Raw genomic sequence first — 16,713 nt, forward strand, 5'->3', positions numbered from 1 at the left:
GAAACCAGAAGAGGGCATCAGAACCCCTAGAACTGGAGTTATAGATGGTTGTGAGACAGCTTGTGGGTGCTGGGAATGGAACCTGGGTCCTTTGGGAGAGCAGTCAGCCCTCCTAACCACTGAGCCACCTCTCCAGAGTGGCCCACCCTTAGACAGTAGCTCAGGCTGGTCGGGCTGGTCTTGGTCTTGAACTTCTGATTCTCTTCTCTCCACTCTCCAAATGCTGGGATTTCTGGGTGTTTTGTTTTACATCAGTATGGAGAGGCACAGTATGATGGCCCATGACTACAGAGACCCAGGAGGATTACCATAAGCCCAAGGCTAGCCTTGAGAACTCAGTGACTTCTCAGCCATCCCCAATGGTACAGGGTAGACCTTGTATCCAAAACCAACAGCATTTTTCCCCCAAAGAAGATAAGACACTGTAGGGACCGAAGAGATTATGGCTCAGCAGTTAGGAGCATTGGCTGCTCTTCCACAGGACCTGGACTCCATTTCCAACATCCACATGGTAGCTTACAACCATCTATAATTCCAAGTTTCAGAGGATTGAATACCTTCTGACCTCCCTGGACACTAGGCATGCAAGTAGCACACAGACATGCAGGCAGAACACCCACACATAAATTTAAAATAAACTGGGCAACATACGTTCCTGAAGATTGAAAACCAACTGTTTCTAAAAAAACATTTTCTCAGGGGGCTGGAGAGATGGCTCAGCGGTTAAGAGCACCGGCTGCTCTTCCAGAGGTCCTGAGTTCAATTCCCAGCACCCACATGGTGGCTCATGCCCATCTACAACGGGATCTGATGCCCTCTTCTGACACGCAGGTGTACATGCGGAGTACTCATACATAAAATTAAAGTTAAAAAAAAATTTTCTCTCAGCCATTGAACTGGAGTAAAACATAAGAAGGCACAGATGCCAGTTGCAAAAGCACGTTTTCCCCATCAACACACACCCGAGTAGAGCTCTCCCGGCTCTGTGTGCTAAGTGATGTGTAAACTTTGCCACTTAGCAGCGCAGAAAGGTCTTTCAATGATCTAACCACAAAGGGGTTTCCAATCCCAACCACATCAGATCATTTCTTTCCTTTACATACGCCAGGGCCTCTCCAGCCCAGCTGGGGGTTTCCTCATGGTGCCCTCTGAAAAGTTGGATAGAAAGAGGGAAGGCCACAGTCTTCGGGTGACTGTCCCATTCTAAAGGAACTTGAGGGCCCATTCAACCGCTGGCGTAGCCAGTGGTGCAGACACTTTCCTGGGATCTTAGCATCCTCCTTTATTTGGTGAGCTGTGTGGCGAACATGGACGCGCCCTCACGAGTATCACAATTCTTACAGAGAAGCAAGCTGGGAAAAGGCGGGCACAGCTCCTTTCCATAAGTTATGAATGAGAAAGTGTTTGTAGAACTCATTGTTAAAACGGCGGAGCAAAAACTTGGGCGCCTGGCCAATCGGAACCCGGAGGCTATTTTGAAATCTTTCCAGCAGCAGCCAATAGGTGTGCAGGAGGCGAAGCTTGGTGTTGGCGCAAGCCAATGAGGCTGGCGCTGTGCCTGGCTTGAGCCCTGGGGCTCGGCCCTTGGGACTGTCAGAAGGCTAAAGATGGAGCCCACCGGCGAGAGGGTGCCACGAGGTGCGGGGTCGTCCGAGTAGGACAGGGTCGGCGACAACCAGGATCTCCTTCCACTAACCTTCGCTTTGTCCCCACCATGAGAACAAGAGGTGTCTGTCCATGTGAGTAGCTGGTCTGAGGTGGGTGGTGCGGTGAGGGTAGGGAGGGTAGGGGCCCTCCCGGCAGGAACTCCAGATGGCATGAAGCCCTCATTCTGCTCCTCCCGGCGGAAGAATCTGTTAGGATGGAATGCAGAACTCATACTGGGGGAACAGATCAACAACCAGGTCTGTAACTCCAAGGGCCTCACCTTCTAGGAGTGAGCCACCCCTCTTATTCTAGAAGGAGCTCCAGGCTGAAACGGTACGAGGTAGCCCCACTGTGCTCCTCCTGGGGCTGAGCGCAGGTTCTCCTCCTTTGTATGTGAGCCCCCTCGGGTGCTTGCCCTTAAGTTCTCTCCTGGGGGTGTCTTTCACCAGAATCAGAACCATGTTGGGGAAAGTTTGGGTGCTCTGAAGTTCCTAAGACCCGTAGGACTGAATCCCGGCTGGAATCCTTTCTGTGCTTCAAGAGGTCCCACCCACCTATGGTGGTTGAACTTCCAGCCTTGCACACAATGAGGGTGATGGATTGCCTGCTGGCTGCAGGTGCTCTGACTAGGTTGCACTACTGTGTGCTCTGAGAAGCAGTGCAATGATATTGTCAAAGCATCTGGGACCAGCCTTGTAGAACACCTCTTCACCTACTACCCTGCCCCCTTCCCAGGCCGGGCCCCTCAGGCCTGCATGCCTTTCTTTCCCCCTGCTCATTTTACTCTGTTCTCCATGGAAACTTGAGATTCTAGCCAGGCCTGTGTATCTGGGGTCAGAGTGCACCTTTGACCCAGGCAGAGGCCCCGCCCAGGTAGGCCCGCCTTCTAGGTCTAAGATCCCACCCCACCCCCACCGGAGAGGCCCACAGGCTTGCTGGACACTCTTTCCCTGTTGCACTACTGTGGACCTCTGGGGAGCAGTGCAATGACGAAAGGGCGTCTGTCGGGCCCTGCGTGCCACCCACGCTCCTCTCTCACTGCCCAGCCGAGAAGCCTGAGGGACCCAAAGGGAGTGCTTGGGTTCCTGGAGCAGGCTTGGATGAGACTCCCTAGCTGAGAGAATAAGGCGGATTCTGGGGATCATACTCCAAGGCTGGAACCAGTACAAAGATGAGACCCCGGATTTGGAAAGGCTCTGGTTTCAAGCTCTTGGCTCCCCAGGTTAAGATTAGGGAGTCCATGCTAGGTGTGGTGGCTCACGTCTGGAGGCTAAGGCAAGAAGATTGCTTCAGATTTGAGGCTAGCCTGGTCTATGATGTAATGCTGTCTCAAGAACCAATCAATCAATCAATCAATAAAAATTCTGGGCTCCAGTTGCTTGAGGAGAAACAGATGTTCACCTCTTTGTATGGAAATGGCTTCTGTGCCTTACTCAGCTTTGGCTACACCAGGAAGAACAGCACTCAGCTTCCTGAATTCCTGAAGATAACAAGGTGAAGAGAGACTGTTCTGAGTGGTGTTTGGGAGGAGGCATGAGAAGGCGCACACCAGGGCCATTATGTTGAGTCTCGGGGCTTATCAGGATGCCTGGGATGGATGAATAGACTTGCCATAGGAAGCCTGCAGAAGACGCCTGCTCACCATGCTGCTTGCTCTTTTACAGGAGGGTATGTCTTGAACAGGACGGACAGTGAGGTGTCCAGCACGTCTGCTCTCCAGGCAGGGCTGGAGCTGAACTTTTAAGGAAGCCTTTCCTGGAATTTGCTTGCAGGGTTACTTTTACCAACAAGACCCAGTGAGAAGCTGGGTGTGGAGGCCCATGCCTTTGAACTCAGCATTGGGAAGACATGGGTAGGTGGATCTTTGTGAATTTGAAGACAAGACTGTCTACATCTCTAATTTCAGGACAGCCAGAGTTACATGGTGAGATTCTGTTTCAATGCCCTCCCCCCCAATAAAAAAAATCCAGTGAGAGTTGATCAGGCCCATCTCCTTGAAAGGAGGCCCAGACTTCGAGACTAGCCTTCACCCTGGCTTGACAATCCTACTCTAGCTGTCCAAGTCCTGGCACCCGTAGGTGAACTGCTTTGATGCATATATGGGTCTCGGGCCTGATGGAGGGCTTTGATCATGAAGAAGTAGCTGGCATCCATCCTCCCTAGTGGCCATGGTAGATACACGCCAGCAGCTTTTCGTGCAAGCACGAAAGCATCCTTGCTGAGATGCCCACAAGTCCTTACTTGTACATATCTCGGGTGTGGGCCTGGTGCTTAAGGGAGGGCTGGACCTCGGAGGTTTTAGGTTGGCTGTCAAGAAGCAGGTGAAGAAAACTTTCAGAAATGTAGCACAGGGGCTAGGAGGACAGAACAGGAGGGCATCAAGACAGGGCAAAGTGGTCTTGAATGGGGCATGCTGTCATACACCTTTAATCCCATCATTCGGGAGGCAGAGACAAGCAGAGGTCGAGATCAGCCTGGTCTACAATGGTTTCCCCGTATAACCAGAACTACACAAAAACAATAACAACAAAAAAAGAAGTGGTCATGAAGGAGCGATCAGGACATGATCCGGAGAGGAACGTGTGTAAAAGCTGCAGAGTAGGACAGGAAACTGAGAGGGTGCAAAAGCCAGTGTTAAAGCGCTTTGAGGGCAGAAGGAGGTCCTTTTGGATATGGCCTCGGTGAACTGGAAGCCAGATTCAATTGCCAGGGCAGACTGGTATGGCAGGGTCGGGCGGGAACAAAAAACTGGGAGAGGACCATGGCTCAGAAGGAGATTAAAATCCCCAAGATACCTCCTGGGAGGTCAGGAGGCTTGGGGGAGGGAGAGCACACTAGTGCGCATGCCTGGGAGGGTGGGCATTGTCACGTGTACTGGCGCTGGCCCCGCCCCCTGATTCTAGTGCGGACTGGGATGGGGGTGGGTAGTCTGGGGAACTGGAGCCTGCACTGCGGCTGTAGGGAGAGTGGATACATCCTGTAGTCACCGCCCCGTGGGCTCTTGTCACCTTTCGGGACCTTTGGTTCTAGCCCTTGGGAGGGTCCCTTTGCCCCAGGAGCTCTGCCCTGACTGGTGCTCCGCCCTCAGCACCAGCCTACCACCAGTAGTCCCTCTCGATGGAAGTCCTGGACGAGTACGACAATGAATTCCCCCAGAGTGTGACCTTCTGCCAACTCATCTCCGAGGACGACTTCGAGAGGCAAGCTGCTACCTACACGGAGCGCTCGCTGCGCCGCCTTTTCTGCTCCTTGGACCGTAATCCAGCGCTGGCGGAGAGGGTCGTTCGCAAGGGCAAGCAGACTGAGATGGAACAGCGTGGGCTCCTCTCCGGCCTCTGGGTGCGGAAGGCCCCCACCTCCACTTGCAGTTTCTTAGGGAGGATTTTTGAGGGTGGGGTTTTGGCGTAGGAATGGATGGGGAGGTCACCTAGCGGGATGTGTGGGAGGCTTGGGCCAGCCAGAAGGGTCTTTTTTGAAGCCAAGGATGCCAAGCCTGGAGATGCAAGCGACTCTTCTGGCTTCCCGCCTTTCCGTAATCGCTATTGCAGGCGAAGTTTGTCTGTGCTGTCCAGGGGGAACTGAACCAGTGTAACAGCATGGGTGCCCTGGAGATGCATCAGCGCCTGGAGCAGCTGAAGTGGCGCATCCACCGTGTACACCTGTATTCCCGGGGTGAGGATCAACTACTGAAGGTGTGAGCCCTTGGTAATCAGAGCCCAGGGTCGCTGTTCCCATTTCAATTACCATCAACATTGCAGTATATGTGAAGCTCAGGTTGGTGACATCAGTAGTGCTCACCTCTCCTCTCCAGATTGCACTTAGTCTCGGATCATGTTTAGTGAAGAGCAGGAAGGAGGACCGGGAACAGAAAGGGAGAAAAACCACCACACCTGGCTCTAAAACAAAGTATTATTGTTGTATGTGTCTGTATACACACATGAGTATGTGTGTGTGTAAGGCACACACGTAGAGGTCAGAGGTTAACTTGCAGGAGTCAGTTCTTCCACTGTAGGATCTGGAGATCCAATTGAGGTTGTCAGGCTTACATAGCAAGTACTCTTGCCCAGTGAACCATCTTGCTGGCCCCTTTCTTTTTCTTTTCTTTTCTTTTTTTTTTTTAATTTATTATTTTTTAGACAGGGTCTCACTATGCAGCTCTGGCTGACTAGCTCTGGAACTAACTCATTGTGTAGACCAGCCCTGCCTGGAACTAAAGACAGTACCAGCACATCTGGCTCTCTACTCTTGTTCTCCACCTTTGTATTTGGACAGGAGGTCTCTCGCGGAACCTGAAGCTCATTGATTTGGGTAGACTGACTGGCCAGCTAGCTTCATGCTTCTGTCTCTATCCACCCCCAGAGTGCTGGGATTACAGCTATGTGCTCTCCTACCCTGCCCTGCGTTTTCTGTAGGCAGTGGGAATCTGAACTTAGATCTTTCTTTCTTTCTTTCTTTCTTTCTTTCTTTCTTTCTTTTTTTTTCATCTTTTTTGAGACAGGGTTTCATTTGTAGCCTTGGCTGTCCTGGAGCTCACTCTGTAGACCAGGTTGGCCTTGAACTCAGAGATCTGCCTCCTGAGTGCTGGGATTAAAAGTATATGCACCATCAGGCTTTGAACTCAGATCTTATGCTTCTGATGTAGGTACGTTACCAGCTGAGTCAGTTCCTTAGCCCCCTTTATATTTCTCTATTAACATTTATTTTAAAAATTTAAGCACTTTTTAATGCATTACGTATGTGTGTGTGTATGTGTGTGTGCGCGCGCACGCACGCACATGCATATGCATGTATTCTATGTACTTGTACAAATATCTGTAGAAGCCAGAAGAGGGCATTGGATTCCCTACAGCTGAAGTTTCTGGTTGTTGTGAGCCACCTGACGTGGGTGCTGGGATCTGAACGCAGGTCTTCTGCAAGGGCAATAAGTGCTCTTAACCACTGAGCCATCTCTCCAGCCTTTCTGTTACGTTTATTTACTGTGTGTGTGCATGCACATGCACTTTCCATGGTGTATATGTGGTTGGCTGAGGACAACTTGCAAGGATTTAATTCTCTCTACCACAACTCAGGTTATCAGGCTTGGTGGCAAGCACCTCTCCTTGCTGAGCCAGCTTGTTGGGTCTCACATATCCCTGGCTGACCTTAAACTTGATATGTAGCTGAGATTAACTTTGAACTCCTGATCCCCCTGCCTCTATATCCTGATTTTTGGGATTATAGGCATACACCACCATATCTAGCTAATGAACCCTTCTGATGGGCTGTATGAGATGTGCTTTAACACTCAGATGCATTCCCAAGACTCATTCAGTGCTATCCATAGGCCTGAGTAGAGCAGGGCTTGGCTCAGGGTCCTTCCAGTTATTCCACCCTGCCAAGACCTCACTATGGGTTTCCTTTTCCATCCTCACATGTCTCTGAGGCCTGGTATAGGCCGAGGGCTCACTGTCTGTGCCCTGGGCATCCTTGCTGCTGTTGACAAACTCACAAGCCTTGCCTGGGAGGCAGCAGGTTACCCCACAGGGCCTGGTTCATTCTAACATGCCCGTCAAAATTGTACCCGTAGTCAGGTGGTGGTGGCGCAGGCCTTTAATCCCAGCATTTGGGAAGTAGAGGCAGGCAGATCTCTGTGTGTTTTAAGCCAGCCTAGTTCTAATACAGGCTCCAAAACTACAGAGAAATCCTATCTCTAAACCCTCCCCCCCGCAAGAAAAAGAAACCAAAAAACAAAATTGTGCCTTTAAAGTTAGACATCTTGGCATGGATTCTGCCTAGATAGAGTTATCTACCTAAATATAGTCAGATAGGGCGTCTGACTCTGTAAGAGACGTAAGTAGGATGGATATATGGCTCTGTTTGCCTAGCACATGTGAAGTCGCGAGTTTAATCCCAAGAACCACGTAAACTGTTTGTGTTTATATAATCCCAGCAACCTGGAGGTCGGAGATAGGAATATCACAAGTTTAGGGTGATTGTCAGCTGCTGTTATAGGCCAGCCTAGGGTATGTTAGACCCTATTGTGGGGGGGCGGGGGGGAGCTGCTGGTACCGGTCAGTGCTGGCTCTGAGTTTTGTCCCAGGGTTTTCTAAAAGGCCCGAAAAGGCTTTCCTTTGCTGGAGAGATATATGACCCTTGTGTTACTGTGTTTGGGTCCTACTGCCCAGGGGGTCAGTATTCACTACACCATTTGATGCAGGTGCCAAGAAGAGGAGGAGGAGGAGGCTGAAACCAAAGAGAGCAGCAGATCCTGTCATCTTCCGAGACCAGTCAACCTCCCCATGCCTGCCACCAGCTCCATTACCACCACCATTGCCACCGCCACCGCTACCTGTCACCACCATGGCCTCTGTAGTGGCTGCATCACCTCCTGTCTATACTATGCCCAGGGTCTTTGGCCCCTTTCCTCCACTGTCTGGCAAGCCGGTCAGTGGGAACACGCTCTACTCCAGTGCTAGGAGGGTGGCTTCTCCTGGCTTGCCCACAGCAGTGGTTCTCAGATCTCTGCAGAAGGGAGCTTCCTTCAGACAGGCTTTGGGTATGCACCAGCAGCAGGTCAAACAGATAAGAGGGGGCTTCCCTAGCTGAGGGCCACTACAGAGGTGAATGGCACAAAGTTCTACCTCTTGTCCTCCGTGAGCCATGTACATGGGATGTCCCCGAGAAGAGGAAGAAAACCATAGACTTACCTCACATCTGATCCCCATCCCTGCCTCTCGGGGTGTTATCCCTCCTCTGTCCCCATCTGCATCTTTGGGCTGCTGTTTATCCCATGTCTCAGTTCAGGTCCCCCTCTCCAGCAGCCCTCTTCTTCCTGGTAACCCTTGCGTTGGGGGTGGGGCTTCCTCAGTTCCCCACCACCGTCTTCCCTGCATCCCTGGGATCAGTTCTTGCTTCTTGTGTAAGGACTGCTTTTCTGTGTGGAAAAGTGCCGTTTCCACTCTGCCCTGAGATTTTCTTTGTTTCTTGTAGATGGAGAAACTGGATATTTCAAGGTCTGAAGTGAAATTAAACTGGAATAGTCTTTCGTCAACTTCTAAGAGGTGGAAAAGCCTTTGGGGGGGGCATCTTGAGTGCCAGACTTGATGGTTATTTTGTCTCAACCTCTTAATTCTCGCCATTTTGGGTGGTGATTGTGCTTATTTCCGAGAGTGTGGACTGTGATGGGCCCCTTGGACCTGTGTTACAGAGAAGCATGCTGATGCTGTGGGTGGGCCCAACGCCAACACCCCATTTCTTTCCTATCTTGCAGCCACATGGTCGACCTGACCCCCTTGGTCCTCAACCCTGGAGGCTTCCATTTCTCCTATTTGGCAGGAAACAATGCACACAAGCTGCATTGCCCTGGCTTCCCCTGGTGAGTGTTTGCATTGCACTTTTCCATCCGGACCCCCAGGCTCTGTTCTAGTGCCAGGAACGCTGCCTCTCACAGACCCTGTGACCCGGACCCCCGGGCTCTGTTCCAGTGCTGGGGTCCTGCCTCTCACAGACCCTGTGACCCGGACCCCCGGGCTCTGTTCCAGTGCTGGGGTCCTGCCTCTCACAGACCCTGTGATAATGTGCTCAAGGGCAGAAGTTCCTGATATTCCTTCCACTCGAAGAACCTCACATATAATCAGTGTTTGCAATGGTAGATGACATCAGTGATTGGCCAAACCCAGGCCCAGTTGAAAGGAAGCAGCTAAGGTGTTGTCTTGGAATCAACAGGGTTCGCCAAATGTGGATTGTTAAAAGTCACTTATAGAGCTAGAGATGTAGCTTGTAATTACAGTGCTTGGGAGGTGGAGGCAGGAGGATCAAAAATTCAAGGTCATCTCTGCCTTTGTGGTCAGTGTAAGGCCAGCCTCTGCTGCATGAGACCCTAACTCCTGACAGCCACTGGTGTGTGTGTGTGTGTGTCTGCATACATGCATGCATTGTATGTATGTATGGCTTTTGGTCTGTGCACATGTGTATGGAGGCCAGAAGTGAAAATGGGAGGTCTTCCTCTGTCACTCTCTACTTTTATTACTGTTATCAATATAGGGTTTGTCACGGAATCTGACTTAATAGTCTGATGAGACTGGCTAGTCAGTGAGCTCCAGGCATCTGCCTGTCGCTGTTCTCTAGCTCTAGTACTGCAGGAGTGCAATGCTGTGCCTGGGCTTTTATGTGGGTGCTGAAGCTATGAAGTCAGGTCTTCATACCGCTGGGGCAGGCTCGGGGCCATCTGTCTAGTCTAAATCACCCAGCTTTTTACTGTCTTCATAGTCTTGCCTTTCTTTCTTTCTTTCTTTCTTTCTTTCTTTCTTTCTTTCTTTCTTTCTTTCTTTTCTTTTCTTTTCTTTTCTTTTCTTTCTCTCCCCCCGCAGGTTTTACTGTGTAGCCCTTGCTGTCCTGGAATTTGCTCTGTAGACCAGAGACTCGCCTGCCTCTGCCTCCTGAGTGCTGGGATTAAAGGTGTGCACCACCACCACCCAGCATTACAGTTTTGCCCTTTTGAGGCTGCTATGTCTATCATCTGTGTGAATCTACATACATGTGTATGTATGCACACACTTGTGTATGCACAGAGGCCAGAAAGGGATGGAAGGTGTCCGTCTCTATCACTCCCTGCCTGTTCCTTTGAGTCACGGTCTCTCCCTGAATCTGTGCCTCCTGTTTTAGCTAAGTGGAAAGGTAGCAAGTCCCAGCAGTCTTGACTGTCCTCCCCCACAACCTTGGGGCTTGTTGGCATTCTACTGAGTCCATGTTTTTAGTTTTGTAAGACTGGCAAACCATCTATCAGAGTAAAAGGGACCACTTTCTTTACATCCCCAGAAGTAATAAATGAGTTCAGGTTATTTTTCCTATATTTTTACATATTTATTTTGTGTGTTCGGGGGTACATGTATGTGGAGGTCAAAGGTCAATTTGCAAGGAGGCAATTTTCCTTTTACCTGGGGGATTGTATTTCTGATTGGGTGGAGGCCTCCAGTTAGCACCAAGGATTTGCAGACACAGCCGCGACAGCTTAGGAAAAAGTCCTATCTATCTGAGGGTTATGCCTTTTCTGTCTGAGGGGTAAATAAGGAAACATGCTTTCTGATGGTAACCTGGGAAAAAAGGAACAAGTAACCTTCTCTTTTAAATAACTTTTTTTTTTTTTTTTTTGATTTTGAGACAGAACTAGCTCTTGTAGACTATGTTGGCCTTGAACTCACAGAGAGCCGGCTGCCTCTGCCTCCAAAGTGCTGGGATTAAAGGCGTGCGCCACCACCTCCTGGTTTAGTTAGTTTTCTGCTGTTGTGATAAACACAGTGACCAAGGCAACTTCTCAGAGGAAAGGTTTATTTGGGACTCATGGCTCCAGAGGGAAGGAGTCCATCACCATTACGACAGGGAGGATGGCAGCAGATTGGCAGGCATGGCGTGGGAGCAGCAGTTGAGAGCTCAGATCCTCATCGCTCTGGGGATGGTGGAACCCACCCCTGTGACAGACAGTTCCAACAGCTGGGGAGCCTCTGGGCTCATCCGGACCACCACAGTTGCCTCAGCTGGTAAAGGCACTTAACTGCCCAGCCTGGGGGACCCCTGAGAAAGGAGATCATAGTGGAAGGAGAGCCTGACTCCGTGAGCTGTCCTCCGATCGCCACACGCATGCCTGGCACACTTGCACACACTAAGATTCTTTAGAGACTCTGCAAATGGTTGGTGTTAAAATACACCATCGGCTTCCCTCCTGTAGAGCCTCTAACAAAACTAGGCTGCCTCCAGCCCCCATGACATGAAGGTTGGAAAGCACCAGAATTCATCACGATGTGTAGCCAGGTGGACTTTGAGGGGTTTGTGCTCTGACACCTACCGTCCATGTGAGATTGTCTAACCTGTCAGCAGGCTCAGTGTTCCTTCCTGTGTCCGAGGCAGGACTAAGTGTGCTTTCCTTACAGAGGAGCAGAAAATCATGAGCATGGTAAAGGCACAAGCACAGAGTCAGAAAATGAAGTAAATGTGACTTTTAAAAGTGATAAAAATCAAGGCTTGTTCTGCGGAGGGGATTCAGTTATATAGATTTATTTGTTTTTGGAGATGGCAGCTTCACTATGTAGCTCTGGCTAGCCTGATACTTGCGATGTAGATCAGGCTGTCCCAGAACTCATAGAGGTCGGCCTGCCTCTGCCTCCCAAGTACTTGGGATTAAAAGTATGTGTTGCCTCATACAGTCTCACTAGTGATACACTGAGGGTTCTTTTTTACCATAAGCTAGGGACACTTATTACCATTCAGACATTCACATGTGTTTATTTGTGTGTGTATGTGCACCATAGTGTCACTGTGGCATGCATGTGAAAGTCAGAGGACAGCTTGCAAGGCTTTGGCTGTCTTCTTGTCATGGGTGAGCTCAGAATTAAACAGGTTTAGAAGAAAAGTGCCTTTCCCCGCTTGCTGACCCTGGCGATACTTATTATCTAGCTCTTGTCGTCTTGTTTTGTTTTATCAAGTCAGGGTTTCTCTGTGTAGCCCTGGCTGTTCTAGAACTCACTCTGTAGACCAGGCTGGCCTTGAACTCAGGATCTGCCTGCCTCTGCCTCCCAAGTGCTGGAATTAAAGGCGTTCGCCACCACTGCCCAGTTTTTTTCCTTTCTTTTTCTCTTTCTTTTTTTCTTTCTTCCTTTCCTTTCTTTTGAGACAAGGCCATGCCGTGTAGCCCTGGCTGGCCTGAAATTTGCTAGGTAGACTGGACTGGACTCAAACTGTCGTTCCTTCTGACCCTGCCTCCAAGTGCTGGGACTGTCAGTGCGCACCACCACGCTCAGCGTGGCTTTATTCATTGTTTTGTTTTGTTTGCTGTTTTCTTTGAGACAGGGTCAATTTTTCTCTGGTAGCCTGGAACTCAGTATGTAAATCATGCTGGCCTTGAATTCAGAGACCCACCTCTTCCTCTCTGAGTGCTGGTGTCAAAGGGGTGTGGCACCACGCTCATCCTTTTCTAACTTTTGCACTAGGGATCAGGTTTAGGGTCTACTTGGCCAGTGCTCATTCTCCCACTTAGGTAAATTTATAGCCATATTTAAATAAATAAAATGGGGGGGGAATGAGAGGACCGAGTGAGGACAGTTGCTTGCCACCAAGCCTGAGGAGCTGAGTTTGATTCCCATGGTGGAAGGAGAGACCTCCAAGCTGTCCTCCAGCCTCTCCAAGTGCAGTGTAGTGCATGCAAATTATAATAAATCCCTGCAATAAAATATAAAACAGATTTGAGATGGTGGTCACCCTGTGTTGCCCAGATAATCTTGACCGTCATCTCAACCTCCTACGTAGCTGCCTCAAGAGCAGCATCTCTTTACCATGCAGCCCCAGTGGGTGTGAGCAGATCTCACTGTGGTTCTGATTGACTTTTCGTGATGACCAATGATGTTCAATCATTTCCCTGAACTTAGAGCTAATTTGTATGTATTTGGAAAATGTGCACCTGTTTCTAATTGTTTTTTAAAATTTGTTTATTTGTATTTTATGTTCATTGATGTTTCACCTGCATGTATATGTGAGGGTGTTGGATTACCTGGAACGAACAGGAGTTACAAACAGTTGTGAGCTACCATGTAGGTTCTGGGAATTGAACCTAGGCCTTCTGGAGTAGCAGCCAGTGTTCTTAACTGATGAGCCATCTCTCTAACCCCCCCCCCATTTTAAAGATTTATTTATTTATTTATTTATTTTTTTAATATTTATTTATTAAGTATTCAGTATTCTGTCTGAGTGTATGCCTGCAGGCCAGAAGAGGACACCAGATCTCACTACAGATGGTTGTGAGCCACCATGTGGTTGCTGGGAATTGAACTCAGGACCTTTGGAAGAGCAGGCAGTGCTCTTAACCTCTGAGCCATCTCTCAGCCCCCAAGATTTATTTATTTTTTGAGACAGGGTTTCTCTGTAGCTTTGGTGTCTGTCCCGGAACTAGCTCTTGTAGACCAGGCTGGCCTCGAACTCCCAGAGATCCGCCTGCCTCTGCCTCCCAAGTGCTGGGATTAAAGGCGTGCGCCACCACCGCCTGGCCTTCTTTTTTTTTTTTTTAATAATTTATTTAACTTTATTTCATGTGCGTTGGTGTGAAGGTGCCAGATTCCCTGAGACTGGAGTTACAGACAGTTGTGAGCTGCCATATGGGTGCTGGGAATTGAACCCGGATCCCCTGAAAGAGGAGCCAGTGCTCTTAACCTCTGAACTGTCTCTCCAACCCTCTAGCCCCTGTTTGTCTAAGTATTAGGGTTCTTGGTGTTTTCCCCCATTAATTAAAAAATGACTTATTGATTTGTTTATTTATTTTTGGTTTTTCAAGGTTTCTCTGTGTATCTTTGGCTGTCCTGGAATTTACTTTGTAGACTAGGCTGGCCTTGAACTTACAGAGATTCACCTGCCTCCTGCCTCCCAAGTATGGATGGTTGTGAGCTACCATGTGGTTGCTGGGAATTGAATTCAGGTCCTCTGGAAGAGCAGCCAGTGCTCTTAAACTCTGAGGCAGAGGCAGGTGGATCTCTGTGAGTTCGAGGCCAACCTCATCTACAAGAGCTAGATCCAGGACAGGCACCAAAGCTACAGAGAAACCCTGTCTCGAAAAACAAACAAAAAAGAGGAAATGTGGCTGAGCATAGTGGCACACAACTTTAACCCTAGCTCTAGGGCGTCAGTGGCAGACAGATCTCTAAGTATGAAGCCAGCCTGGGTTCTACATGGTGATTTTCAAGTCAGCCAGGGTAACACAGTGAGACCTTGTCTTAAAAGCAAACCAAAACAGTAACCAAATCCAAACCAAAACAAAAAGCACTACTACCACCACCACCAAAAAAAAAATTAAAAAAAAACACAGAGAGAAATATGAACCTAGGCATGATAATTCTTGTCTTAATTCCAGCACTCTTGAGGGACAGGCAGAAATACTGCTAGAAGTTTGTCATCAGCCTGCTCGAGAATAAAAGTTCTAGGAATCCAGGCCAGCCAAGGCTATGAGGGCTATTATAAATAAACTACATAAATAAATATATATTTTATATATAAACAATATATTATAAAAATGCATTCATGTTACGGAATATTGTATGGCTATTCAAATTATGCAGAAATAGTTGTATGACTTTTCTGGGATGATGTGTGAGCAAATTCCTGTTCCTCTTAGATAATGTGCTGAGGAAGATCAAAGAAATGATTCTACCCACGTTTGGCTTGGTGAACTTGCATTTATGGTTGTTCCTTTAGGAGTAAGAGCCACTCAAGTCAGTGGTGCCATTGGAAAGCTCCCCTTGATGTGGTGAAGCCTCATGGAAGTGGTGCTGGACTTCCTTCTCCAGCCTGAGAGTCTCTTCCCCTTAGCGATCTTCTACTGCTTATATACCCTTGCAACTTTTTTGTTAGTTTTTGGAATTCATTGTGTTTTATGACTTTCTCTCCAGGAGGAAATGTTTCAATCTAGAGGAAATTGCTACAAACACGTATTCTATTCACAAAATGGTGCCCAAGAGGAAGTGTTAGGGAGCAATGGGTCTGATCAAAGGGGGTTGAAAGGATGAGCAGGCAGCCCCTGGGAGGCTGAGGCAGGAGGATTGCTGCAAGTTGAAGACCAGTCTGGGCCACATAGTTTGAAGCTACTCAGTTCCCAAAAACAATATGGCCACTGGGACATGTTCACTCCTTTAAACAGCTGCGGGACAGCCTGGTTTGCATTGTGAAGGACACCTTGTCCTTCACAGGATTTAGATGTGTTTCGGGTTTTCTTTCTTTCTTTTTTTTTTTTAAAGGTTTATTTATTATGTATACAATGTTCCTCCTGCATGTACTCATCCTTCCTGCATGTACTCCTCTATGCCAGAAGAGGGCACCAGAACCTCATTACAGATGGTTATGAGCCATCATGTGGTTGCTGGGAATTGAACTCAGGACCTCTGGAAGAACAGCCAGTGTTCTTAACCTCTGAGCCATCTCTCCAGCCCTGTTTCGGGTTTTCTACAATCACAAACAGTGCTTTAACGCACAACACTGAACAGAGTCCACGGGAGAGGTTTCTAGAAGAAAAAATATCTTGGGAGACACCTTGTAGCTGTGATGTTATTGCGTGTATGTCTGGCAGCCCTCTGTGCTAGTTTCCTACTTCATGGGCATTATTGGCCATCTCCCGTGCAGGACAGCAGCATCCTGTAGTGAGCCCTCCAGTACCGACGAGACTCCATCACCTGTTGTGAAAGCTTCCATCTTTACTCCGCCTGTCCTACTCAAGTTCCAGCCTGTGCCCAGACCTAAAGATGATCCAGAGACGTTCCAGCCTGTGCCGAGACCTAAAGACGATTCAGAGACGTTCCAGCCTGTGCCCAGACCTAAAGACAATTCAGAGACGTTCCAGCCTGTGCCCAGATCTAAAGACGATTCAGAGATGTTCCAGCCTGTGCCCAGACCTAAAGACGATTCAGAGATGTTCCAGCCTGTGCCCAGACCTAAAGACGATTCAGAGAATGACCCTGGCAGTGCAGAGTCCATTCCTGCCAAGAAGAGCGAGTAACCTCTTCCCTACAGACCATGTCCCAGGAATTAATAAAATTCCTACAGAGGTGCATTATAGGTGGAGTGTCTCTGTGTCTTAGCAGTTGCTCCCAAATAACCATTCAGAGACTTATTATAAATCCTCGGCCAATAGCTCAGGCTGGTTACTAGCTAACTCTTACATTTTAAATTAACCCATATATCTTATCTACCTTCTGCCATGGGTCTGTACCTTCTTTCAACACAGCATGTTCATCTTGCTTCTCTCTGTGTCTCCTGAGATTCTGCCCTTCTTTCAGCATCCTGTCTGGCTGTCCTGCCTATACCTCCTGCCTAACTACTGGTCAGTCAGCTCTTTTATTAAACCAGTCAGAAGGCACCCTGGCAAAGACACATCTTCACAGTCACCTTTTTGCATTCTGTTGTGAGGGCTCCTCAGGGTTTGTACATTCTCTCTGTACTTCCGTCTGATACAAATGGGGGTACAGTCAATATTAACTCCCAGCCTAAGGTAGCATGGAATATGTACAGTATGTGTTCAGCCAGTTATGGTGATCTCTGTGAGTTCAAAGCCAGCCTGGA

At 48.7% G+C, this 16,713-nt stretch overlaps 1 protein-coding gene across 2 annotated transcripts; it reads left to right on the plus strand.

Annotated features, from left to right (window-relative positions):
• Positions 1-3,418: 3,418 nt before the first annotated feature.
• Positions 3,419-16,170, plus strand: LOC130872037 (uncharacterized). Of its 2 annotated transcripts, XM_057765834.1 has the most exons (7): positions 3,419-3,499; positions 4,736-4,986; positions 5,196-5,319; positions 7,844-8,070; positions 8,617-8,687; positions 8,897-9,001; positions 15,778-16,170. In XM_057765834.1, exons 2-7 carry the CDS (start codon positions 4,765-4,767, stop codon positions 16,148-16,150), a joined length of 1,122 nt encoding a protein of 373 aa, XP_057621817.1. In that variant the 5' UTR covers positions 3,419-3,499; positions 4,736-4,764; the 3' UTR covers positions 16,151-16,170. The 2 variants fall into 2 exon arrangements, with proteins under 2 accessions (XP_057621817.1, XP_057621818.1); XM_057765835.1 differs by lacking the exon at positions 3,419-3,499 and having other exon boundaries at positions 4,685-4,986.
• Positions 16,171-16,713: the final 543 nt, after the last annotated feature.

The sequence above is a fragment of the Chionomys nivalis genome, chromosome 3, assembly GCF_950005125.1.
Source record: "Chionomys nivalis chromosome 3, mChiNiv1.1, whole genome shotgun sequence".
NCBI classification, from domain to species: Eukaryota; Metazoa; Chordata; class Mammalia; order Rodentia; family Cricetidae; genus Chionomys; species Chionomys nivalis.